Source organism: Lissotriton helveticus, chromosome 3_2 (genome assembly GCF_964261635.1).
Source record: "Lissotriton helveticus chromosome 3_2, aLisHel1.1, whole genome shotgun sequence".
Taxonomy (NCBI): Eukaryota; Metazoa; Chordata; class Amphibia; order Caudata; family Salamandridae; genus Lissotriton; species Lissotriton helveticus.
The window spans coordinates 463,178,884-463,206,669 of NC_136062.1; the positions used below are offsets into that span (position 1 = coordinate 463,178,884).

The following is a 27,786-nucleotide window of genomic DNA, read 5'->3' on the forward strand; positions in this document are numbered from 1 at the left end:
AATTTATATATGGTAATACCGTTTGCAGAAACATTTCACCTCATTAGTATCACTGTGCGCAAACACATGTGGCCACGTTTTTATCAACTTTGCATCCATTTAAGCTAAAGAACTTTTTTTTGTTAAAAACCTGCAGATGATGGATTATATGGCAAATCCATCATTATGCGTAGTAAACCCCAGCACAGAATCTCATAATTACAGTAGGCATGCAAATAACCCAATATAAAACAAATACCGGAAGCCAATGCAATGCTCCATGGTCTGCTGACATGACCTTTATCTCCCACAACTGCGTTTTGTGATCTTGGACGCAGACACACGTGGCATGTGAAGGGATGTTTTTTTACGGCCGAAAAGAATGAACTTCATTTTGGAGCCATTAAGAAGAAGTCAGTTTACAGTAGGTCAGGTGTTAATGCCATCAAAACAAATATTCTTAAGCTAAACATCACCAGAAAATGTTAACGCACCTTTACACATCACAGGAATATAACCCTGTGTTAATGTGGAATTCACAACACCCCAGTACCATGCGATAGTCCCCCGAAACCACGGCCAATGTAGCCGATACAACTACCTTGACCGAGATAAAAACACAAACCTCAATGCGAGAAAACATGCGATGGGCCAAAGCGCGTTGAGGAAATCAGCGATAAGCAGCGCCAGGCCTGCAATACACACATGGCAGTTGGGAAAAATCACTATAAAAGCAAAAAAAACACAGAAACACAAACTGACCAACACCCAAGCACCATGGAGGCAGCCGGAGCAGGTGCAGAGGACGAGCGCAACACCACAGGTACCCCGGACGACCAGCCTGGGACCTCGGGGACAGGGAAGGGCAAGGACAAGAAGAAGAGGAAGACAAAGTTCAGTTTGCAGGAAAACAGGATTCTGATCACGGAGGTGATGGAACACTATCAACAACTGTTTGTCACCTCCAACGTGTCATTGGGCACCAAAAATGGGATATGGCGGGACATCGTGGACAAGGTGAATGCCAGCGGGGAGCACAAGAGGTCAATGGACGAGGCCAAGAGGCAATGGATTGACATCAATCGGAAGACCAAGGAGAAACTAGCAGCCAACCAGAAGGCAGCAATGCAGATGAGGTGGGAGCCCAGCGCCACAGCTCATGCTGGATGACATGGAGGAGCTGGTGTCGACTGTCATGAGAGTGAAGACTGTGGCCAGAGTCAGGGGAATGGACACTGCTAGACAGGACATGCCACAACCGTAACAGGGTGAGTGACCACCAGGTACTGGGAGACAGGTGGAGAGGCCCACAATGGCACATATGCACAATCGAGCAGAGCACAGTGCACACCTACAATGATTCTGGGTCATGGCCCTGATCTGCACACTGTCACAATGTACATTGCCATGCTGTCTGTATGTCAACATATTCCATGCGGTTTGTATATAACAATCCTAGGCAATAACAACAACAACATAGGAATCAAGGTTGCAAAGAAGGTGGACATACAAAAATACACTATTAAAAACCTATTTAGTATTTTAATGCACATTCATATTACAATCATAAATCATATATAACATAATACATACTAATAATCATTGTTGTATAAAACAACAAATGAGCAGAAAATCAATTTAAAAACATTTAGTTAATATTCAAAAAGTGGCAATTAATAAGTCATATTCCATGCGGCCACATACATATGGACACATCGCAATACACCATCTCCCCTACACATTGCAGGGGCACCATCAACACCCCCTGCACAGCAGTACCAGCCACTCTTCACTATTGACGAGGAGGACAACCCCAGCATCGACACCCAAGCACTCCAAAACATCATGGACATGATCCGCAATTCACCTCCAGGATCAGGGCAGCCCAGCTGCATTGAGGAGACCCCACCCACTACCCAAACCACCCAGCAGGAGGCACCCACACCCCCGGCAGTCTCCCAAGACCCCCATGAACAAACCATGGCCTTCCAACGCCGAGCGCTAGTGGGCCAGAGGGAGACGGCGATCAGGTGCAGGTGGGTTCGGCCTCATGGCTACCAAACTGGATGCCATCCATGGGTGCCTAGGTCCCATGAGCTCCAGTCCCTAATGGACATTAACGGCCACCTCCATGGTCTCCAACGAGCCATGACTGACATCGCTGTAGTCATGACGTGGAGAGAAGAACATCTGTCAGCTCAGGCTGGCTACAGCGATTCCAGCCGTGAGCTGGCACACATGTGGAGGCTCATGGAGGACATGGTGCGTATGGAGGCGGAAAGTATGGCATCCACCGCTGCACATCAAGGAGATGTAGCTGGGATCTACCATGCCTAGCAGATCATCATCATGGGATTGCTGCCACAAGGTGTGGTGCTGATAAATGCTGCTGCCCCCACACCGTCTACATCTCCGCCCCCTGGTGTGTCAGTGCCACACAGTGCAGCAGGCAAATCCACTCCGGCACCTTATGTGTCACTGCCACACAGTGCGGCCAACAATCCGCCTCCGGCCCCTGATGTGTCAGTGGCACACAGTGCTGCAGCCGGCACTGCAACACCCACAGGTGGGGCAGAGCACATATCAGAGTACGAGGACATGGCTGGGTTTGTTGTCAGAAGGAAGCACTAGTATTCATTCCTGCCACCTGGCCTGTTTCTACTTGGTGCCGCACATGAACCCATGACCTTCCACTGGCCCCCGATTCACTCCGCTGCACTCACCTTTGACCACGACATGGACTGCCATATTCTGTTTGATGAACAATGACATGGCAAGCAGACTACAGACCTTACCCTTCCTTTTCCGCAGTGCTAGGCATCCCCGGATGGACTTTGACTGGCCCTCCATGGACCCATATTGTGTAGTGTGCTTGTCATGGCCCTGCACCTCTCCAGCTGCAGAACTCCACTGGATGTGCAATGAACATCCAGTAATGCACTGCTGTGTCATGTGTTTGATCATCCATGTATGTATGTGTGGATGAATGTAGGGACAGTGATTCCACTCACGTCAATGATGCCCATCTAGTGGCATGCCAGTCACAGTGTGCTACGTTGCCTATTTTTAACCGTGTGCCGTGGACACTGCAACAGGATACATGCATTAGTCACTTCCTGGTCCGGACATGGACTCAACCACGGCCAGACCCCGGAGTCATAGTTGCAAGCCCTGCGCTTGCATGGTGTACGCCAGGCCAGACCTCTCCGCTTATGCTCTGAGGGGGGGCCCACTTGGGTTGCACAGGGTTAGTGGCACCCGAGGACTCATAGCCGTCACAGGCCTACCACCACGTGGCGCTGACTTGGGTTGCACAATGTTAGTGGCACCCGAGGTCTTGCGGCCGTCACGGGCATGCTACCACGTGGTGCTGACTTAGGTTGCACAGGGTTGGTGGCACCCGAAGCCTTGTAACTGTCATTGGCCTACCACCACGTGGCGCTGACTTGGGTTGCACAGGGTTAGTGGCACCGGACTAGCTGAGCAGGTGTGCAGCCTTCGATGATGACGTGTGCACTGATGTGGTCTCCGCCATTGATGACTCAGGACCCAGCGTCATCTGTGGGACCTGCTGGGCCGCGGGGCGGGCCCGCATGATATGGACTAAGCCATGGTGGCAGGACCTGGGCCTGGTTTTTGCAAGGGCACGTGGTGTGCCTACTGGTGGTCACACCGGCAGAAGCAGGTGAGCAGTGGCGCCTGTGTGCGCAGGGCCGGCGTTGTCTGTCTCTCTCTCCCTTTCTTTCCTCCCACACTCTCACTCTCTCTCTTTCTCTCTCCCTCCCTTCCTTTCCTTACCTCTCTCTCACTCTTTCTCCCTCACATCTCTCTCTCTCTTTTCCTTTCCTTCTCTCTGTTTCTCTCTCTGGCTCACTATCCTTCTCTGTTTCTTGGTGTCTCGCTCCTTTGATGTGCGCATGGCACACGTCCTGATTTTGTACTTTGTTTTCCAGGCTGTGACTTTGAGGTTGTCCCTGATGAACACACCCAGGAGTGTTACGCATTGTCGTTTTGTGTTGTGTCTCAATAAAAATTGTGGTTGTTACTTTAGTGCTGTGTGACTGTTTCTCATTCTTCTGGTCACACATGTGTATTTATTTTGGCAATGTGTGTCATCATGTGCTTTTTGTGGCTCTTGTGTTGTGCACGGTATGTGAATGTCTGGGGGGGGGAAGTCCGGGAGGGTCTGGGGATGGTGGCGGGAGATGTTGTGGCCCTCCTGGGTATTGGCGCTGCATGGTCGTAGTCTCCATGACATCTGTGGGTCTTCAGGTGTGGCTCTTGGCTGGGCCCCCTTTCATGCTGTGGGTAGTCATCCTGCTTAGCACCAGCAAGAGGCAGGTGTTAATTCCCTGCTGCCACCACAGTTATTTGCCTGTTTTTGGTTTGCATCGCAGATCTGGCATTTCGTTGTGAAAGTGGTGTTGTAGGTTTTTTGTGTGCTTTTGCACGGGAATGCTTACTCTGCATCTCATTTGGGTTAGTTGGTGGTGTCCACCGTGGAGGTCAATTTTGGGGCAGTTATCGCGGGAATACTGGTGATGTCCGCAGTTTGCACAAGCTTGTGAAAGAGGTGTTAAATCTATCTCTGCTTTTGATTCGGTAAGGTGGGGATAAATCGTAGTTACGTCCTTGTGAATATCCCCCAAAGTCTCTAGCTTGAAAGAGGCAGGATAAAAGCTCGCTGTGCACCTGGAAATTGTCTACATGAGCATAATGTTAAAAAAAACACCCCAAACATTTAACAGTGGCTGGTCTTCAGCACTCCAATGCTTCCTAAAAGGTTGATCGTTGAATAAATAAAACCGTAGAATCTTGGATGTGAAATTGACTAATGAAAGCAGGTGGGATAGAATTTCCTAGTATGATTGTATCCGTCATGCTGTGGTTGGAAGGCTCCTAACACCATGGGTAGGCATTTAACTAAAGCAGGGCTTTTAAGTGGGCTGGATCCTGCCGGGGCTCAGCACCGGCAGTTATAACAAGCATTGAAAATGCAATAGGTATCGCCTTTGATTAAGTAAAAGCCAGTTGCTTTGCTAATGGTATTGTATAAGAAAGTAAACGGCTATAACTTAATGAAAGGCGAGACCTATTGCATTTTTAATGCTTGTTACTTTTGTCACCAATAAAACTTACTAAATTGACTAAAGTATATGATTTTGACTTCATTTCTGGTGCACCTTCCATTTTTACAATGACTCTGCTCCCTCTGGATCCCAGCAGCAAGAGCCAGAAGCAGATGCACAGAACTCTAAATTATACAAGCAGGGATTGATGAGCTGAACCCTAGGTCAACCATTGTGAAAGTGTTGTGTTTGATGAACTTGTTGCAGTAGAGTTGTTGGGCTTAAGAGACACTTGTCTTCGAGCCCACCAGAGGTGACTGCAAGTACCTCTTTCATGTGACAAAATGCATAGATCTCATTGTTTATTAACTCCTGTTGTCTCTTCAAAGTGTCACAATTTGACTCTGTTCTCATATATTTTGGGCAGGGACAGACCACACTGAGACTTGGTTGATGATGATGTTTATGTATTCTTTGGCTCCGGATTTTCTGTTATTGTAGGTCAGTAATGGGTGGAGTGACAAGTAGTTGGATGAGTGTTGTCTTTCCCTAGTTTATGGTTTATAGAGTGGATGGATTCTTGTTGGCAAATCTCCCACCTCTTCATACATTGTCGCATGTTTTGCTGTTGGATTCCTGAAGATTGTGACGGTAACAGAAAGACACAATAGTGTTCGCAGGGCAGCACTAAGGCTAGGCTGTCTTTCAGTTGCTAATATGCCCTTTCAGTGCATGTGAGGCTTCGACCACCATAGAATACAACATGCCTATGCTTTAATCCTTTCTTGGGTTGGGCCAATATGGCACACAGTCCTACTGAGCTGTCATCGCGTGTGAGTTTGGTGCATAGTGTGGAGTCAAACTAAGGCATGTTTATTTATTTATTCCACAAATCCTGGTAAACCTCTTAAGTCCTTACGTTCCTTTGCGACCCTTGAGATCCCTGGGCATGCACTTGTCGATGGTCCCTCGTTTCAGACTAATCAGAATGGGTGGCCGCTCCTTCCGAGTGGTGGCCGCAAAGTTATGGAACTCCCTTCCTGTTGAGACGCGGGCAATAGATAACTTATTGCAGTTTAGGCGGGCAATAAAAACTTTCCTGTTTGCCTAATTTCTGACTGAGCCTGCTCCTTTTTAATGTTGTGTTGTGTTTGCCTTCTCAGTGCGCCAGGACGCCCCTTTGCTGGGGCAGCTGTGCGCGGTACAAAAAACAAATAACATAACATAACATAACATTTATTTCGATTTATATAGCGCATTATCACCCCGGGGTCTCTAAGCGCTTAGTCGGGTACACACCAGAATTCTACAGCCGATCATCAAATTACAACACACCCCATGCTTGCTGGAAAAGCACTGTTTTTAATTTTTTGCAAAAAGGCAGCAAGTTGGATTCTTTGTGCAGTTCGATTGGTAAACTATTCCAGACAGCTGGAAAGATATTGGAGAATGCACGACCACCCAAGGTGGACAATCTGAAACGCGGTTGAGTTAGGAGGGTGGCTTCTGAGGAGCGCAACACCCTACCAGGCCTGTATGGGGCCAAGCGAGCTTTCAAGTAGCTTGGCGCCTTTCCATACAGGACTTTATACGTAATGCAAAGCCCTTTGAACAATACCTTCTGTTTAACAGGCAGCCAATGGAGTTCACGCAGAAATGGGGAGGCATACGTTCTCCTCGGTTTTTTAAAGATCAATCTTGCAGCGTCATTCATGACGATTTGCAATCTATTCAGATGTTTTTGAGGGAGCCCTGCATAAAGCGAGTTGCCATAGTCCATCCTGGCTAGGATCATGGCAGATACCGCGCGCCTCAAGGTGGCAAAGGACAAAAGCGAGGAGATTTTCCTTAGTTGTCGAAGAAGGCCCACACAAGTGCCCACCACCCCCGAGACTTGCTTCTGCATCGTCAAGTTACCATCCACATATATGTCCAGGCTTTTTACTGCTGCTGCAGGTTCTGGGGGCGCCCCTAGTTCTGTTGGCCAGAACAGATCATTCCAGGGATTGCCCATGATGGTGATGTGCAACACCTCGGTCTTGTCTGGGTTGATTTTCAGGGAATTCACAGACATCCAATTAGCTGTATATCTTAGGATATTCTGCATTCGGCGTAGTTGTAAATTTGGCAGTCCACCTGGTTGAGGGCCGAAATCAGGGGTTGTAAATAAATATTAAATAAAAGAGGGGAGAGGGCAGAGCCCTGCGGCACACCACAGGTAATTGGCACTGTGGTTGAGACTAAGTCTGCCAGCTGGACTCTCTGAGTTCTCCCTTGGAGAAAGGAGGAGAGCCAGACATGTGCATGTGTTAGTGGCGCTACTGGCTCACATCTAGATGGCTTGGAAGATTTGTTCCCATTCCTGTGTATACTTGAACCTTCAGCCTTGTTGTGTGAATTCTCTTTAACAGACTGCTAATGGTGACTTAGTTCTTGATGCATCTAGAGCTTCCTAGCGATGTGCGGAATCTGTGTACTCTGGTGCAGAGCTGCCTCCTATAGGTGTTTGTACTGGAAGTATGCCCTTCCAGCACACAACTATATGCCTAGACAAATTCTGTAAGATTCCATACACTGAATGTGTACTGTGGAGTGCAGTGTGTGGAATGTTTGGTGAGATAAAAATACTCCTTCGTTGCACCTGCTTCAAGGAGGCAATGGTTTTCGTCGCAAAGCCTGGTCTGGCTGTCCTTGTAGAATGGACTTTGTGTGAGAAACTATGGACGTTTATGCAGATGCACTCAAGTGACACCCAAGTAACGCTCCTTGAAGCAAAGTGGCACAAAGCAGTGAGATACTCTATGTGTGCTTAGAAATGGGCACGTTTCAGAACTAAAGACCTTTTGCACTTAAAGGTTAGTGCCCTTGAAGTCTTTGCAGAACTTTTTGTCAGTGCAAAGGTTTTGTAAATCTGGACAGTGGAGAGTAGAAACAACCAAGTTAGGTAAATGTTTGTTGCTGAGACCTCCTCGGAATTTGGAATAATTAAAGTCATAGAGATTGGCCCACCTTAAATATTGCAGTGAATGTTTATTGTTGTGGATTGTTGTAGATTTAATAGAAAGCTTTCTCGGGAAGTGACACCCCCCCTCCACGGCAATCATGGGCATTGGGAGGAAGGGGTGGGGGGAGGGAGCAGACCACAAACCAAGAGATGTGTGAAAAGGCTGCTTTATTGAAACAGGTGCACATCACATAATAAAATCCTTTGCAACGCCTTACAAAACTAAACCTCACTAACCAACCAAATACTTGACCCCAAGCCCCACCCCGCCCCTAAAATCTTCTTGAACCCGCCCCCACCCGGACATTACAACATTACAACATTACATATCAATACAATAAAATATAACCCCCAAATTCCAACCTTCCATTAAACAAGTTCCTCTCCCCTTTCTTTATCACTGTCAAAACCCCAAACCCTGCATAACTTAGATATAAAATAACATGCCTACCCCATCCCTGTCGCTAACTCAACTCCAACCATCACCAACAATTTCTTTTAACCCTGTCAAAAATTCAATCAACCCCGCACAGCACCTGTTCCAAGCGACAACATAAGCCATTTTCCTGCGCACCTGTCCCACCAAAAACCACCCATGACTGAAATTATCCTGCCAAAGAAAAACCCACCAGAAACAACAAGCATTGGCCATGCCAATTGATTTCGCCATATTAGTGTATTATGAAAATATGTCCTCGGTGCAGTGCAGAGTTGGAAAAGCATTCCAATCACACATGCGTGGCTCAGACAGTGCGGGAGGGGAACCCTTGCCCACTTGTAGTTGTCAATCAAACACAATAGGATTTTGTACAACAGGTGTTCTGAACTCACAATTTTTAAAGTGCTTTCATAATGGTTAAATAAATTGTTTGCCTAAAATCACACAATTTAAGCAGGTAAGATGCAATTTATACTGGTTTTCTGGTTTCACTTTCATTGCTCCTGCAGACCATGCCTTCTCTGTGCATCTCGCTGGACCACTAACCCCCGGGATTATGCATCTTTCTGATCAAGGCCCCGACTAACAGTTATGCTGTTTTCAACCCAAGAGTGTCATATACAGCCAGAGAAGTGAGGTCAACAGAGTTGAGCAGTAAGGTAAATGAGTAAGCGAGTTCACATCACTTTTCAGGGGAAACATCCTTTACAACGCAACTTTTACCACGCAGTGCTGTTACAACGCAGATTTTACAATGAAAACCATTACAACGCATTGCGCTGGGGGGCGCTCTAGGATAGGGAATAGATTTAATTTACTATCCAACACCTTACCTAGTGTCCACGGGGACTGGAGTTGGAATAGTAAATTAAACTATTCACTATCCAGCACCCCAAAGCGCGTTGCGTTGTAATGGTATGCGTTGCAAAAACCACGTTGTAAAGGCATGCGATGTAAAAGTATGCATTGTAACGTCATACATCCCTTCTCAGGCATGGTGGCCATGGTGCACCACACGACATAGGAGACTGATAGAGGAAGCACGCCATTCGCCATTCGCTTATGGACTGCATCATCTGCAGCAATGATCAATGTTTTTTCCAGAACATCAGCAGCAGTACCATTATAAACCCTTAAATGAGGTTGTCGTGGAGGTGATCCGGCCCCCAAGATACCTACATACAACATCCAGGGCTCTAAGTGGGCCGGGTCCTACCGTTACTCAGCACCAGCAGTTCCTAAAAGCAGGTGCTGAGACCAGTCACAATCAGGCTCTCCATTTTTGCCCTCACCCTCGATGAGAAAAAAAATCTTAACTCAGCAGTGGTTCCACCCTTCACTGCCTTTGAGGTAACTTCAAAAATACTCTATAGTTCTTTCAGTCTCATCGTTTCAGAACTGAAGCATTTTTAATCTTATATACAACAAAGCCGTAGTTGGTGCATTTTTTAATCTTATGCAACAAACAACAATTGACAAAGCCAATAGCCTTCACTTGCTGTAAGTGTAATGTTACTTGTATTTTATATCTTGATACAATGACTGAGACAGCAAAATACCAGTCCAGCAGCACACTATGCTAAGCACAGATTTTTAGCTTAGGGTGTTATATGCCACCTCCTTAATTACATAGGCCACGCCCCTTTGAGACACACCCAGGTTTTTCATCCCACTTAAAGCTCGGACCACATCTATTGGGTTTTATTGGCCTTTCATTTTTTAGGACTTTTGGAAGGGATCACTGCAATAATTAAATGATTTGAAAGAGTGATACTCAATTTAAACAGGAAAAATGATGGCATCTTCTTAGCAACTTATGAATAAAGACAAAAAAATGCACAGTGGGAGCAACAGTATTTTGATGTAAACATTAATATAGTTTTTTGTTATCTGTTCCTGAGTGCCTCGAACCATGGCTGCAGCAGAGTCGGGTTACTTCTGCGTTCTGATTTTGTATAATATTTGCTACCCCGGAACTAATTGCAGCAGCGTCCGTCTCAAATTTGCAATGCAACGGTCTCGGCTTTGGGACCTTATAAGTATTTAGCTATGTACGATATTTTCTACGGAACAACAAGCACTCACTTTTTAGTTAAGGCCCATTGCTATCAAACATCCCGTTTTGTGAATCACTAACTCCGGCCGTCAGGCTAACCTATTGCCCATTTTTGCTACAATTGTCAATCTCCCACAAAACATTAGGCCAACCGTCTCTCCTGCTGAAGTCGCTTCCCTACCACCATCACCACTTACTTTTAGATGAATATATGATGATACAACGAATTCCGTTGCAACGCATGCCTTTACCACGCATGCGTTACAACGGAATTCGTTTAGCACGCATAAACCTTTCACCGACTATTTGCGTGGTGACGTCATACGTCGTGAAGAGAAAACTGCATATTTTTACCGATTTCTCTTAATCGACTCTGATGCCGACGTGACTTATGGTGAGTTGTTTTATTTGGGGGGGAGACCCCCCCAAGACCCCCCCCTTTTTTTTTTTCTTTTACCACATATGCCTTTACTACAAACATCGTAGTAAAGGCATGCGTGGTAAAGGCATTAGTTGTAACCACGCATGCGTTGTACAGCATGCGTGGTTAAAGATTTCGTGGAAACGGCTTCGTTGTAAAAGCCGTTTCCCCTTTTAGATAAGGTTTGCCTACCCGAAATGGATATGCCTCGCTCTGGCACCTTTGGGTAATGTTCCCACTATGTAAAAATGCAGAAAGTAGGAAGAAAGGAAAGAAAGGGAAAGAAAGAGAAAGAAAGAGAGAAAGAGAGAAAGAAAGAGAGAAAGAAAGAAAGAAAACAGATGTCTTACATGTGTTCCCACTTGCCTGTCAGCGAGGCCCCCAGTGTGCTGCAAGCTAATGCCCCCTGCTGAGCCGCAGGGAAGTGGCAGCCTGTATTGTGAAACCGAACACTAGCCATTGTCCTCCCATGACATAGCGCTATAAATACAGCTGCAGCAATATCCCTTCTATACTGGCGGTAGGATGGGTAAGTGGCCCGTGTGTAGCGGCGCAGGGGTGGCCTTTCCTGGCACTGCTTTGTACCGGCTTTGCTCCGCGTGTCCACTTGTAATACAACTGGACTTGCTGAATGGAATGCCGCTCGGGAGTGCACTTCTGTTTATGCCACCTCCCTGGTTACTTGCGCGTGAACGACAGACCTTCTCCGTGACGCAGGCCATTGTGCCCAGCGATTGCTCCACGACCAGGTCATAGTGTAGTTTTCGTACACGCAAAGGCACCCCCGGTTTTCTGTTTGCGTCTGACAGAATGTATAATCTGATTAGACATAATGAATCAGTCCAATTGAAGCAAACAAGAACATACCCTCTTATCTGGTGTTGGGGAAAAACAAGCATTGGTAAAGTTAGTCAATACGCCTTTAATATGCCATCCCACGTAAACACATTCACTAACGCCCTCCTCAATACCATTTGCAGCTGATAGTCAGTCACCCTCTTCCCGTCAGCATGCTGGAAAACCGCCTCCGATCCCACTCCCTGAGACATAGCAAGCCAACGGGTGAGCCCATCTGAGTGGGCATGTCGCAGCTGGCAGCGCCGCCTCCAAATGCACTCCTTTTCCTGATCCTCTCTGGTCCGTTTTTTAACTCACCAACCAAATGAGTATCCCCTCCTCTCCTATGGCCACATCTGCCCACTGCACCCCAGTCTTTCGCTTATTGCCCAGGAGCTCGGACTCCAAAAACGCCCCAAAGAACATCCACACCATAAGGGTAGAGAATAAACAGGCCTCAAAGTCAGCCCTGCATACCTCCGGCAATGCTGCCAGAATCCAAGATAGTTTCTGTCAGGTGAGAGGGGTAAGCGCCGCACTCTACGCCCTCTCCCTAGCCCACTCTTCCAACATCCTCCTTCCCACTTCACCCGCCGATGGAGTGTACCTCCATAGGAGTTTCCCCATGAAAGCGATACCCGCCAACTTCCCAGCGATGGTAACCTTCATCAGGCCCCCGTCAATGAGTACTAAAATTAACTGGATCACATTCTCTGACCAGCGCCAAACCTCTGTCCGGTTACGTAATCCAGATGCGAGGAAATCCCTCCATGCCAGCTTGTATGCTGCCCATGTCGAAGCCAAGAGGGAGCCTACCACCAGGTGTAGCACCCTAAGTTGCCTACATACCAAAGATGCTCCGGCATTGGGGTCTGTGTCCTGTCGCCTCCTTGGCAAGCCCACAGAATATCCCCCACTGCGAATGAGACAAAGCATCAGCTATGTCATTGTCCACACCTGGTATATGCAACGCCCTGAAAGCAATGTAATGTCACAAGCAGCCAAGCACAAAAACCCGCAGCAATTTCAGAACTTGTACATCTCTTACCGACTGTCTGTTAATGACCTCCACCACTGCCAAGTTATCCACCCGGAACAAGACCTTCTTATGCGCCAATTCCTCTCCCCACAGGGACAATGCCACCAGTAACAGGAAAAGCTCCAGGAAAGAAATGCTCCTCCCACCATCCTTCCATTGCTGTGGCTACTGTTCAGCGCACCACCTGCCCTGTCAGTAAACACAAAATCCTTCACTGCCTGCTGCATGTGAAAAGATTTGGACATCCCACTGGACGTCCTCCTCCCTGGCCAACGGCACACCATTGAAAGACTGCAGAAAAACTGATCACATACGCAAGTCCTCCTTCACCCTTGCTGATAGGCGAATATGGTGGTGAAGTAAGTGCTGATCTGCCAACGCCCTACCCAACTGCCTGCAAAATGTCCTCCCTGCTCTGACCACACTGCATGCAAAGTTAAGATGCCCGAGGAGCACCTGTACATCCTTCACAGTCACCTTCCGTTTGGACAGCATACCTTCCGACAATTGCAACATTTTAACTTTCCGGCTGGCAAGCGAGTCCGCATCGCCACAGAGTCAATCTCTATTCCCAAGAAGGACATGGCCGTGCAAGGACCCATTGTCTTCTAGGGTGCCAACGGCACTCCCATGTTGCTCATGAGCTCATGGAAAGTGTCCAGGGCTGCCTGGCACTCCTTGGAGCCCGGTAAACCGACAAAGAAGAAGTCATCAAGGTAGTGCGTCACCAATGTATGCCCCATGTGGTGCATGAAGTACCACTGCAAAAAGGTGCTAAAGCATTCGAATAAAGCACATGACATGGAACAACCCATTGTGGTTGGGCTCCTTTGGGCTACATTTGGGCTATTTATTTAAAAACCCAACCACAAAATGCCAGAACTGAGCCTGCCAGACCCCCTGCCCACCGCCGCTCCCAAACCGCCAGGGGGGGGAACACATGGCTGTTTAGGGGTGGGGCTTCAGACCCAATATCCGCCATGTTTTCTTTCACAGCAGGAAAGAAACAATGCCCCATACACTGGAAGAATAACCCTCATGTGGCAGGTAATATGGTGGTAATTTAAAAAAAATATATATTTTAAAACAATGTAGTCAGACAGAGTTGGTAGCCGGCTAGTGTGGCATTGTGTAAATTCAGAAAAAGTGCGACTACATATGAGCAGAATCACTTTCAGCATGATATCTCATCTTATGCAGGGAACTTTCTGGCCTGTTATTTGCCTTGAGAGCCGCTGGCTTAATATACTGTATGATTGAGCTTAAAATAAAACCTAGTGAATTATGTAGAAGCATAATATAATAAATCTCTCTTGTTTCCTCCACAGTTGGTCATCAGTGAGCAAATAACTGGTAAGCAAACAAGAAGACCTTTACAAAAGAAATGTACATTGACTGTCGGAGAAAGGTGGATTGTCTTTGCTGACAAAAGAAAGTTTGTTTTGCATTTAAAACCTAAATAGTGCTCTATTTGCTCAAGTTTTAGACAACATATTCTAATGGTTGATGAGCCTGCAGATTCCTTATGTGAACCCTCTCCGAGTGACAGACTGGATCCGGAAATTTGTGTCTGCAAATTCATTCATCATCACTAGGTGGTGCTATACAATGTTATGGAGTGGAACCACGTTGTCTCTTTCACTTGACGTCCTCTTTGACTGCTGATTCTTTTTTGTTTTTGATTCACTGTTTTTCACTGAAAATTTGGGAATTTTGGGAGCATTTCCTCCTAGGTGGTGTAATAATTTAAGCGCTGCAGATGTAAGTCACTGACCTACAGATAGAGTGCCTTTGGTATTTGGGTCAATCAGATGCCTACATGTCATGTGAGTTGACTACCCATATGCATTCAAAGGTTATAATGGAAAGTGAGGCGAAGTTCTGGAGGCATCCATCTGGAAATCTAAATTGAGGTCGCCGTGGAGATCTAGAGGTCAGGAACATTGCCACATTTATTCAAGCAGTCTGCCTTTAGCCATCATATGAAGCAAGAGAGATCCAAGAGCTCTACTTCATCTTCCCCTTGATTGATTGATTGAGGGTTTCTAAAGCGCTAGAATCGACTCCCGAAGGAGTATCTCTGCGCTGTAGACCGCTGGGGAACCCATCCTGGCTTTCCCTGTGAGATGGTCCCTACTGGGTATCTCCAAGGTGAAACCAGGCATCCCCGGCATATGTGGGGGGCCGTTGTGGAGATGAGGCAAGCTAATGCCCAGAGTTGCCGAGTGTGATCCCTGGTTAGAGTAGGCACCGAGGCGAAAATTATCAAATCCGCTGACCCTGGTCCTCGACCCTGCCGCGTTGGGAATAGAACCCTGGTCCCGGGCCGTCCTCTGATTTCGGGTCTGCCGCCTCTAACCAGTGAGCCACACCACTCCAGAGCCACTCTACAGAGTCTTCCTCAGGCCAGCTTTCCTCCTCAAATTTCAGGATCCAGTCTGCACCTGGAGGTTTGTGTGAGTGGTGCGAGTGCTTCTGTTGCATGCAGGATTGCTTTTGTGCAAGAAGGGACACCTTCCTGTGCAAGAACAATACTGAGAGGCTTTTTCCTCTTTCTATGTGTGCTGCAAAATGCAGAACACATAGCAAGAGGATAAAATGAGGACAAATTAAGATAGTTGTCCTCTTTACGTCTTACCTGGAGAGGCACAATATGTAGGCACATTCTCAGCTTTACAAGTACTTATAAATCTAGAAATGTGTCAGAAACCATGAGAGTTGCATGGTAACACCCTCTGCCACGCCCATGGAACGAACACCTCCCTTGTGCAGAGTGAGGCAAAACAGTGAATTGTGCTTCAGTGCCTTACTCCAGAGTTTTTGAGGACACCCAAAGTGACTTTGCTTACCTTCATGAATCTGATTTAGAGGCTTGCATCACGCATGTACTAATTTGCGTGGTACAAACATTATGCAAGCCTCTCATAAATTTGCCCCTGAGTCTATAGTAAACAATGACAGTGCCAAATTGTGTTCATATTGGCCCACAAACACAGTCCTTTGCTCCGCAGAGTTTTAACAGCAGTCAAGCGAGGAATACGGTTGACATGGAGGAGTTACCACTTGGCTCACTAGAAGATTGAGGCTGAATGGATGAAGATTCACTTTTCGGAATCTATCTGTGTTTCTGGAGCCTATGTGAACACGTTGCGGTCTCTTTGATCCCTCAACAGATGCAAAGGTCCCACATTTTCTGACATGTTCTCACATCCAGTATACAACACTTTTCATATTTCACTTTCTCTCTAGATTCTGCAGTGGTGGAGCAGATTCTACAAGCCCTCACGTCTATCCCAACAGGCAGCAAGGAGGCCCAGGACATCCTTATGACAATCTTCAAGGCACAGAATGGTGAGTGACTGAGGTCAGGCAAGGGCCTGAGACAAGCCTTCTGTACTATTGAAGGACATAGAAAGGAAAGTTTCAGAGAAATAGAATAAGAAAGGATGGAAGAGCAGGGGAGCAGGCGAGGAGAAGGGAGAGCAGGGGAAGGGAAGGTGAGGGGATTGGTAGGAGAGGAGAGGGCCCAAGAAGTGATGATCAGATGAGTGGAAGACGAGAAGTGCACTGTGGGCGAGAGGAAAAGACTACGGATGAACGGAGAAGAGAGGCTAGAGGAGAGGATGCAAGGGGAGAAGAGATGAGGAAAGCAGGGAAGACACGAGAGGGGAGAAAAGGGAAATGGGAGAGGAAAAGAGAAGAGACAAGGGGATACTGGATTAGAAAAGCAGAGAAGAGAGAAGCTGAGAGAACTGTGGAAAAGAGGTAAGAAGAGAAAAGTTAATAGGAAAGGAGAGAGGGGTGAGGCAAGCAGAAGAAAGAAGATAGGAATAAATGAGAGACGAGTGAAAAAGATGAGAGGAGAAGATCTGAGAGAGGAAAGCTGATGATTATGGGGGAGAGAAGATGAGGGCAGTGGAGAGAAAACAGGTTTCACAGACATTTTAGCCAGAAAAGCATTCTTGCGTGTAATGTTTTCATCAAAATATGTTTTTTCCAGACAATTGTGCCAACTCATGTTAATACTGTGAGTTTAGCATCCTTATCTGTTCTAAATATAGATAGAGTTGTATACATCTCTGACATCAGTTTAGGGGCTGGTTAATAACATGTCACCGCTTAGGATTGGTGTTGGTCAGGTGCCCATATATTACATGAGTAGGTTATAGTTTGGACCTAATTTCCATAGAAAGAGCGTTTTTTGTTTTACCAATAACAGTGAGGCCACTTGATGAGTCTTCACAAAATTTTCTAAACATATACTTTAGTGGGTCTGGTTGCAGTGTTGAAAGTTTTGAGGAGATCTGTCAAGTGGGGGCAGAGAAAAAAAGGGGGTTCCCAAAATGTGTTTTCCCCATGTTAATTCCCATAGGACATTTGAACACGACTACAGCCCGAACCGCTAGATGGAATTACTCCTAATTTGCCTGAAAGGAAAATTTGGTTACGCAGATCACGCTTTTTTGTGATTTGGTGTAAATCGGTTCAGTAGTTTTAGAGCTATTAAAGGGCAAAAATATAGATATCTAGGGTTGTGGATTCTTGCAGGCAATTTCGGGGCCATGCTGAAATCTGATTGGGCTAAAGAACGGTGATGGATTAAACCCAGATCTTTTGACTGGGTGTGAGTGTTTGATTGGTTCAGATGCTCTGTCCATCACCACCCCCTTTTGTACGGCTTTTGGCCGCCATAAGTGTGGCAGGGTATGCTCAGAGGTAAGTCCCTTGCTCACTTTGCCACTGGATTCAAGCAAGCCGTGCTGAAAACGGCTGTAGTGCCAGAAACCGGTCCCCGGAAGCTTGTTTCCGATCCAGGGAAGGCATGGCTTGGCAGTTTGGGCTGGACTGTTCCCATGAGGCACATGGTCAGACTGATTTGCATATAGCCATGTCTGAACTGGGGTGGCAGAGTGGGCTAAAGAACGGTGATGGATTAAACCCAGATCTTTTGACTGGGTGTGAGTGTTTGATTGGTTCAGATGCTCCGTCCATCACCACCCTCTTTTGTACCGCGAATCTGATTGGTTAAACCAGGAAGTGTTGGCAGCCATCTTGGGAACCGACTTAAAGCTGAGTCTCACCAAAAAAGATTTAGAAAAAAGAAAGGCTAAGTAAGGTCACACTGAACTCCTGGGCATGGTGCAGGGGTCTCCCAGAGACTCTGTCACGGCTAAAAAGCATTTTTTAGAAAAAAATCTAGGGAAAATCCGTGACCGGACAAATGAATTTTTCAGAGATTTGAAAACAAAAGTGGCCTCCTTTGCATTTAGCTTTTGGCCCCAGGGTAGACAGGGGCAATTGGGGGCTGGAAAAGGAGGGGGCTAATAGTAGCCCCGGTTCTTGGGCTAATAGTAGCCCCGGTGACCGCCACCTCCCCTCAGCCTTAATACGAGTGGGCTGCATGGATCCCCCTTACAGCCCTGGTACTTTAATTAAATGCAGTGCAGGGGCACATGGACCCCCCGCAGCCCCAGTGACTTCCATCTCACTGGGGAAAATATAACAAAATATTGATGGGCATCTGTCACAAACCCTGGCCTCAGGGACAATCACCTCCCCTGGGCTAAAGTACACATTGGAGTGGGGCCATGCAGCCCCCCTCAAAGAGCCATACCTGGCCTTGGGGAAAGCCACCCACCAGGCTAGCTGCTGCAATGTCCTGGGATGCCCACCCTGGGACATTTCAGTTTGCTGTGACTTGGCGGCAGCTTCACACCAAGCCACAGCAAAAGCTTTGCTTTCACCAAGTGAGAGCTCACAAATGCTCTCACTTGCGGAAAGCGGAGGATTTGTCTGTTTCCCTGCCCTCTGAGCAGGGAAACAGACAAATTGCAATGAGATCCAGGGAGCTACATGTTTATTAGTTCCCTGGGTCTCAAAGCAATGCCGCTCACACAGGAGGCGTGGAGCCAGCACCAGACCTCGAGGGCATTGAGGCTCCCCTCGCGGTCCCTAACGGAGAGTCAAAGTCCTGGGATGGAGTCCCTGGGGCAGAAATCTGCATGGGGAGAGGGACCACGCGGCCCTCCTCCCGTATTTTTTATAAGATATAAATAAAGACCGGGCCCCTGGAGGATAGTGTCCTCGGGCCGAAATCAGCTGGGGAGGTGGGTCGCACATTCCCTCTTTCCCATTCAAAAGGACTGGCCCCAGGGCCCAAATTGGCCTGGAGAAGGGGGGCCATGTTGTCCCTATCCCCTAATAAATAATACCAAAAAAAAGATGACAAGTCACCAGAGGCCTAGCCCTCTTTTACCACCACTCTGAAAACCTGCCTCCTGTCGCAATAGTAGTTGGGCAATTAAGTCCCCTTGATTCCAGTAGTTCCCTGGGAGCCAACTAACTTGCCATTACCTCCAGTAAGTCCCACACAGTGGGATTGCTGAGAGTGTGTTGGGGGTCAAGCCCCCTTACTCTGCCACTCTACAATTGTGAGTCTTGGCACACTACTAGTTGTAGGATGAAATACACTTGGCTTTTAATTACCCTTTTGGGGCCAACTACTCCTCCTGTTACCTCCAGTAAGTCCCACACAGCAGATTTGCTGACAGGTATACGTAGGCCACGCCACCTTTTTTTACCACTCTGCAAACGTGACTCCTGGTGCGCTGCTGGTTGGGGGCTGAAGTCCTCTTGGATGCTGAAGGTTATTGGAGGCTCAGATGCCCTCCTCTGCTACTGCAACTACTAGTTAAAAAACCATAGACATTCAATTAAAAAAATAAAGATTACCTGGACCTTATAGTAAGGAAATAGAATTTGCAAATCTTAGAAATTCACTTAAAAAACCAAAGGTTACAGAAACGTTATAGCTAGGAAATAGAATTATTTTATTTTTTGAAATTCACTGAAAACACCAAAGGTTACAGGGACATTATAGTTAGGCTCAGACGTCACTCATACAAAACCAGTGAAATTCAGCAGTTATGGTTGCCTGAGCTAACTGCTGCGTAATCAAGAGAGAGAGATAGGACCAGAAAGCTAGTCCATGTCCCCGGGTTAATATGTGGTTTAATCAAAAAGAGACTAGCTCAAATTACTTAATTTACAAAAGTTATTAAGGGAGGGGGAAGACTCTGGTATGTTTTGTCACGGAGTGTGAACACCCGGCAGGTGTGTTCATAAAGCCCTCACCCACCAACCTAGTTGGTGGCATGCTTCATCATCGGGCCCACCCAGTAGCACCTAGCGTGCCCCGGGTGTGCTTCGACGCCTGACTACAGCAGAGCTGGTATACTGCTGAGTGTGCAGTGAAGATAGTTAAGGAAGTGATGTTAAAACGGCTAGGCGGTGGTCCCAGTACCCGAGGGTGAAATTAGACTTTAATACCTGGGCCTCCGTCAGCGGTTAAAAATAAGGCAAGGGGATGTAAGAGGCGAGTTACGACCTCTCACATCCAATGGGTCAACATGTTTCAGCCAGTGCCTTATGACTAAGCTGGCTTTCTTCAGGACCTAGATAAAAAGGTGAGTGTAAGTAAACTAGTGGGAGTGTAGTGGAGACTATGTGTCTACACGCCCTAAAGTGTATCTATGTGTGAGAGGGGGATTCCCTTCTCAAGACCACGCTAGTTTTTGCTCAGTCTGACCTCAAGGTTGGGAGGTGGCAAGGGCTTGACCAGCATTTCTGGGCAGAGCCTGCTCTGGACCTGTAGTGCCTCCTTCGCATACCGGTGAGGCATAAGGCACTGGCTGAAACATGTTGACCCATTGGATGTGAGAGGTCGTAACTCGCCTCTTACATCCCCTTGCCTTATTTTTAACCGCTGACGGAGGCCCAGGTATTAAAGTCTAATTTCACCCTCGGGTACTGGGACCACCGCCTAGCCGTTTTAACATCACTTCCTTAACTATCTTCACTGCACACTCAGCAATATACCAGCTCCACTGTAGTCAGGCGTCGAAGCACACCCGGGGCACGCTAGGTGCTACTGGGGGGGCCCGATGATGAAGCATGCCACCAACTAGGTTGGTGGGTGAGGGCTTTATGAACACACCTGCCGGGTGTTCACACTCCGTGACAAAACATACCAGAGTCTTCCCCCTCCCTTAATAACTTTTGTAAATTAAGTAATTTGAGCCTGCCTGAGCTAACTATCACACATGCCCCCTCATTGTACTGCTTATGACCTCACATATTACATCACTCATGGCATGGTCAGATACATCACTGATTAAATCATCCACAAAACCACTCAATCCCCATACAACCTCTTGCACGCCCACTCACACACCCATACAACCACTCACATACCCAGTCACAAACCCATACCGGTACTCACACACCCACTCACTCTTCCATAGAGCCACTCACACAACCATTCACTCACCCATATAGCCATGCATACAACCAGTCACTCACCCATACAACCAGTCACATAGCAACACACTCACCCATACAGCTACTCACAGAACCACTTATTTACCTGCCTACCCACTCACCTACCCACTCACCTATACAGCATCTGCACACAGCCTCTGGCTCATTCATACAGGCACTCACACAACCACTTATATACCCATTCACACATCCATATAGGTACTCATACATCTGCTCTCTCACCTATACAGCCATTCACTTACTCTCTCATACAGCCACTCAGACATCAACTCACTTCATTAAACACCCTCTCAAACAGTCACTCACTCACCCATACAGCCATATACACACCCAGTCACTCACTCACTCATATAACCATTCAGATACCCACTCACTCACCTATACAGTGACTTCATACACATAGAGCCACTCACACCACCACTCACTCACCCATACAACCACTGACACACTAACTCACTCACTAATACACTCACTCACACAGCATCTCACTCACCCACACAGCTACTCAAGACCCACTTATACACCCACACAGCCACGTACACACAACTATCTAGTAGTCGTACAGTAGTAGTAGTAGTACACCTAGTATACTAATTTAACTTTTGTCAGAGGTTAGTATATATGTTTAAAACCCATAAACTCTGAAAAACACTTACACTCACTTGATGATTTCATTTGAGATGTCATTAATGATGTCACTGACCATGTCATGAGTGATGTATTATCTAAGGTAATAAGGAGTGCATTGCAGGGGCATACATTATAGTTAGCTCATATAATGGCGCTGTTAGACCTACGGGTGATACATGCGCCTAATAAATGCCAAATACATACCTACATAACTATAACTGCTGAATTTCCCATTTAATAAAAAATAGTTTGGCCCCTTTGTGGTGGTAGTCCCCGGGGCCCGGAAGGTTCCCTGAGGCCCCTCATTACAAATTTAATAGCCCCAGGGAGGTGGTGGTCGTTGGGGCATGGGGGTCTGTATTTAGTATTAGCCCCGGGAGGTGGCAGTCTCCAGGGCTGCCCGCATTTATTTGAGCAAAAACCCAGCAAAACCCCCATTAGTATCAGTAAGCTCTGGGGAGGTGGTGGTCCCCAGGGCATGGGGGATCTGTGAAACCCCGCCATCTCTTTATAAATAAAACTGCACTATGCCCACGCTTTTATTTTTTTGCACTTTTAGGCAGGAGCCGCGGGTCCCGCCTGGTTCCCACCAAAATGTCTTTTCTTTTAAAAAAAATAATGTTTTTATTGCCTGGGTGTCACTCTTGGACTTCCCCAAGAAACCTAGGGGCTCAGGGTATTCCTTCCCTTCCCTTCCCCTTTTCTTTTTTCTTTTTCGTTTTTTCTAGGACTCGGCACAAGCTTAGTCCCAAGATGACTGCCAACACTTCCTGGTTTGAAGTGTTGGCAGCCGAACAGATCTCAGCACTAGATCAGAAGGTGTTGCCGATCCTCTTCATCCCTATATATACAGTTGGAAATTTCTTTTCATATCTTTGCAACTACTGAGCAGATTTACTCCAAATCACAAAAAGGCACTTCCCTGGACCAACATCTACCTTTCTACCAAATTTGGTGTGCTTCTGTTCAGCAGTTCGGCCGTCTAAGGTCCTTTGGGAATGAACATTGAAGTACACATTTTTGACCCCCCCCCCCACTCTTTTCTCAGATCCCAGAACTTTTCTGGATTACCCTAAAACTGACCATGAAATTTTGAAGGGGAAATTTTTGAGAAGATTTGTCAAATTTCGTCAAAGATATAGGCCAGTCATAAAACACTTTTCCTATGGAAACTATATCCTAACTATAACTATTTACTGGTGACCACCAGTAGGTGACATACACTTATATATATTACCTACTGGCAATCGCCAGTAGGTAGTTATAATTAGGACCTAGTTTCCATAGAAAGTGGTTATTGTTTTCCCAATAATTTTGGCGCCAGATGATAAATCTTTGCGAAACTTCAAAACTCGTGGGACTCTTCGGTCAGCTCCTATCCTGAAAGTTTCGGGGTGATTCGGTAAGCAGGGGCCGAGAAAAAAGGGGGGTCCCAAAACGTGTTTTCTCCATGTTATTTTCCATATGAAACTTTAGACACGGCTACAGCCCGAACTGCTGAACAGAATTACACCAAATTTGGCAAAAAGTTAGCCCTCGTTTCAGAAAGAACTCATTTTGTTAAATGGTGTAAATCTGTTCAGTAGTTCCTGAGAAATTAAAAAAAAGTTCAAAAATTAATTTCCCATAGGAAACTTTATACACGGCTACAGCTCTAACTGCTGAACGGAATTACACCAAATTTGACAAAAAAGTAGTGCTTGGCTCAGAAAGCGCCCTTTTTCTAAAATGGTGTAAATCCGTTCAGTAGTTGCTGAGAAAATCAAAAAATTAAAGTTTCGATACATAGAGGTGCGGTGGATCTGTGGACCCTCCCGACCACGAGCTTTATTCTAATTGGCTGTGAACACTCCAAACCAAGAAGTGTTGGCAGCCATCTTGTGCCTCAGTAAGTGGGGCACAAGAAAACAGGGAAACAAACGCAAAAAACAACAACAGGGGGCAGGGTAGAAACACCCTGACCCCCTAGGCCTGCTCAGGGGGTCCCATAAGGACCCCCAGGGCCCAAAAAAGCATTTATTTGTTTAAATCTGCAGAATTCGCACAGGGTGCACGAATCCGGTCGAGAAAATAAAAAAGGCCCTGGGTAGGCCAGGTCCCGGGGACAGAAAAAAGTGTGGGGGGCTCCCAATCCTCCCCACGCTGCCTCGGGGACCGCCACCCCCCCAGGGCTTGATTAATGAGTTGCGGGGGACACGCAGCCCCTCCAGCAGCCCCAGATCCGCCACCCCCAGGGCTAATTTATAAATGTGTGGGGGGCCTCTAAGGCCCCCCCAAGCCCCGGGGTGAAGGCAGGGGGCAGGGCCTGAGGTGACATGTGTGCAAACACGCCCTGTAGCGTGTTTTAAGTTGGAGAATTATTTCCTCTTCAATCCTGAGGGCCCCTGGGGGCCAACTAGCCCACCAGGTACCTCCAGTAAGTGCTACAGGCCTGCGTTGCAGAGAGGCGGTCCAGGCCAGGCCCCTTTTAACACCTCTCAGCAATGCAGCTCTGTGGCGCTTACTAGAGATACCTGGTGGGCTAGTTGACCCCCTGGGACCCTCAGGATTCAAGGGGACTTAATCCCCCTACTTAAAACGCACAAGAGGGCGCATTTGCAGAGTGGTGGAGAAAGGGGGCATGGCCTTTGTCTACCTCTCACCAATCCCACTGCGAGGGCCTTACTGGAGGTAAAAGTTAGGTTAGTTGGCCCCAAAAGGACCCCCAGCAATAAAGGGGACTTCAATCCCCATCCAAGAGCGTGCCAGGGAGCTCGTTTGTAGAGTGGTGGGCGAGGAGGACGTGGCCGGTACGAGTACTTACTAATGGTGCTGTATGGGACTGACTGGAGATAATAGTTTAGGAAATTGGTCCCCAAAGATGTCATTGGGAGCCAACTACCCCTCTTGTTACCTCCAGTAAGTTGCACACAGTGGGATTGCTAAGACGTCTTCGGAGGCCATGGCCCCCTTTCTCTACCACTCTGCAAACATGCCTCATGGCAGACTACGGGATGGGGGATGAAATCCAATTTAGTCTTGAGGGAGCTTGGGGGCCAAGAATCCCTCCTGGTACCTCCTGTAAGTCCTATGCAGCAGAATTCCTGAGCGATGGTTGGACGCCCTTTCTCCACCACTCTTTAAATGTGACTACTAGTTAAAGTAGCATATTTCTGCACCTCTGACTTAGATTGTAGTTTTAATTCCCCTGCACTATTATGTACTAGGGCCTTACAGAGGAGGTCATGCTAATCACAGGGGTACCCCAACACATAGTGTTCCCTAGTGTATGTAGGTGTTTTCACTGTATTCTAAGTGTCTTTTAGCATAGCACTGGCTCTAGGCCTGGTTAGTCAGTCAGTTACCACCAGTACCCATCTGAAAAAGTTGTGGGCACAGGATGAATTTGCAACATGGCCTCTTCTGCGCCTCTGTTGGTTGTTTCTGCACATCTCTTCTTCTTACTGCACTTTTCTTCATCTTTCTGGACTTCTGTTGCCTCTTACTGCATTTGTCTTGCTTCTTTTTGTGCTTTTCTACCTCTTTCTTCACATGCCCTACCTTTGTAGGCATAGCTAGAAATTAGCATTTAAAAAACCTTTGAAATTCACTGAAAAAAACATAGGTTTCAGGCACGTTATAGTTAGAAATTAGCATTTAAGAAACCTTAGAAATTCACTGAAAAAAAAATAGGCTTCAGGGACGTTATAGTTAGTTGGAGATTTCACTCGTATAAAATCATAGAAATTCGGCTGTTATAGTTAGTATACCTTACTAGAACATGCCCCCCGCAATGCACTGCTGATGACGGCACATATTACATCACTCATGACATGCTGAGTGACATCACTGATGACATCTCAAATGACATCACTGATGACTTCATCCACATGATCATCTGATGCACCTCCTCATACCCTAACAAAACCTTTCATACACCTACTCTAAAATACAGACCACCAATATCGAAACCATAGACAGACCAATAGCAGTTAATACATACCTGCTCAGTGATTTATACGTCTACACACACATCCACCCACTAACCCATACAGTCACTCATACACACAGTCATTCATCCATACAGCCTCTGATATATCCACTCATAAACCAATATAGACACTCACACACTGCCACTCACCCAAAGAGTTACTCATACACCTGGTCAGTCATGCAAAGAAACTATCACACACCCATTTCTTTGCTTATACAGTACATACACACACACCCGCTTATTTATACAGATACTAACACATACTTATTCTCTTAAACAATCACTCATAGAAACACACATTCATCCATACAGATACTCTTGCAATCACTCACTCTCACATATAGTCATTTATATACTCCAACACTCACATATACTGCTGTGAAATATATGTTGTTCCTCACACATGTACCACTGGGACATCTATTTACTCACCAACACACCCATCATACACACACTCACCCACCCATACAGGTGTTTCCATTTGCACACTTGAACCTATACACCCAGTGAAACAACCACTCACATATCTATGCACAGAGTCACCCCCACTCCCCACCCACCCACCCACCCACAAAGACACTCAGACACCCATACAGATACTTAGACAACAAATAAATAACCCATTAAGACACTCACCAAGCCATGCAGCCGCTTACACACTAACTAACAGACTAATAAAGATATTCACAGAGTTATCTAGCCCATGCATTCAGTAAGACACATTTAATCACTCATATACAGTCAGTCACACACCTATTAAATCATCCATTCAGAGACTCATACACCCACTCATACTTCAATACACCTTGCATACATATATATATAAAAGATATTTTTATACTTTATAGAAACACACATTCACTGGATGATGTCATCAGTGATGTCATTTGAGATGTCTTCAGTGATGTCATGAGTGATGTCACTGAGCATGTCATGAGTGATGTAATAGGGTCGTGGACCAGGGTCAGCGGACTCGATAATTCTCACCTCGGTGCCTACTCTAACCAGGGATCACACTCGGCAACTCTGGGCATTAGCTTGCCTCATCTCTACAATGGCCCCCCACATTCGCCGGGGATGCCCGGTTTCACCTTGGAGATACCCAGTAGGGACCATCTCACAGGGATAGCCAGGACGGGTTCCCCAGCGGTCTACAGCGCCACGACGCCTCAGGGCAGCAGTGCGCTTTACAAGACACATACATTTACATTACATTTACATTTACATAGGTAATGTCATCAGCAGTGCATTGCAGGGGCGCGAGTTATAGTTAGGTCTACTAACTATAACAGCCGAATTTCTATGGGTTTATACGAGTGAAATCTCCAACTAACTATAACGTCCCTGAAACCTATGTTTTTTTTCACGTAATAAATATATAGATATAGATATGCATATCTATATTTATTTATTTTCACTGAAAAAAACAAAGGTTACAGGAACCTTACAGTTAGGCTGGTATTTCACTTGTACGAAACCAGAGAAATTCAGCCATTATAGTTAGCTGAGCTAACTATAACTCGCGCCCCCGCAATGCACTGCTTATGACCTCACATATTACATCACTTATGACATTGTCAGTGACATCACTAATTGCATCTCAAATGACATCACTGATGACACTATACGTTGACTGTGAGTGTTTTTAAAACAGTTATGAGTGTTAAATATGTATACGAAGGTGTATTGTTGAAACAGTGACTGTATGGATGACTCAGTGGGTGTGTGACTGACTTTACAAGTGAGTGATTAGGTGCCTCAGTGAATGTGTGGGTGGACGAGTGAGTGGTTGTGTGAATGTGTATATCTGTCTACAAGTTGGTGGTGGGTGTATGAGTGTGTTAGTGGGTACATGAATGGCTATATGGGTGATTGATTGGTTGTCTGATGATGTCTATGTTTGTCTGGGTGTCTGTGCTTGGGTGAGGAGGTGTGTGACTGCATGTATGGTTTTGTGAGTAGGTGAGTCAGAGGCTATATGGGGTACTGTTGCATGTGT

At 46.5% G+C, this 27,786-nt stretch overlaps 1 protein-coding gene across 1 annotated transcript in view; it reads left to right on the plus strand.

Moving 5' to 3' along the window:
- The window catches only part of LOC144826169 (astacin-like metalloendopeptidase), a 272,346-nt gene that overhangs the window by 22,975 nt on the left and 221,585 nt on the right, over positions 1 to 27,786 (plus strand). The window contains exons 2-4 of the mRNA XM_078684563.1: positions 14,173 to 14,197; positions 16,094 to 16,199; positions 20,671 to 20,714. Of these exons, the coding sequence (XP_078540689.1) occupies positions 14,173 to 14,197; positions 16,094 to 16,199; positions 20,671 to 20,714 (175 nt within the window). The remainder of the gene's footprint in view (positions 1 to 14,172; positions 14,198 to 16,093; positions 16,200 to 20,670; positions 20,715 to 27,786) is intronic.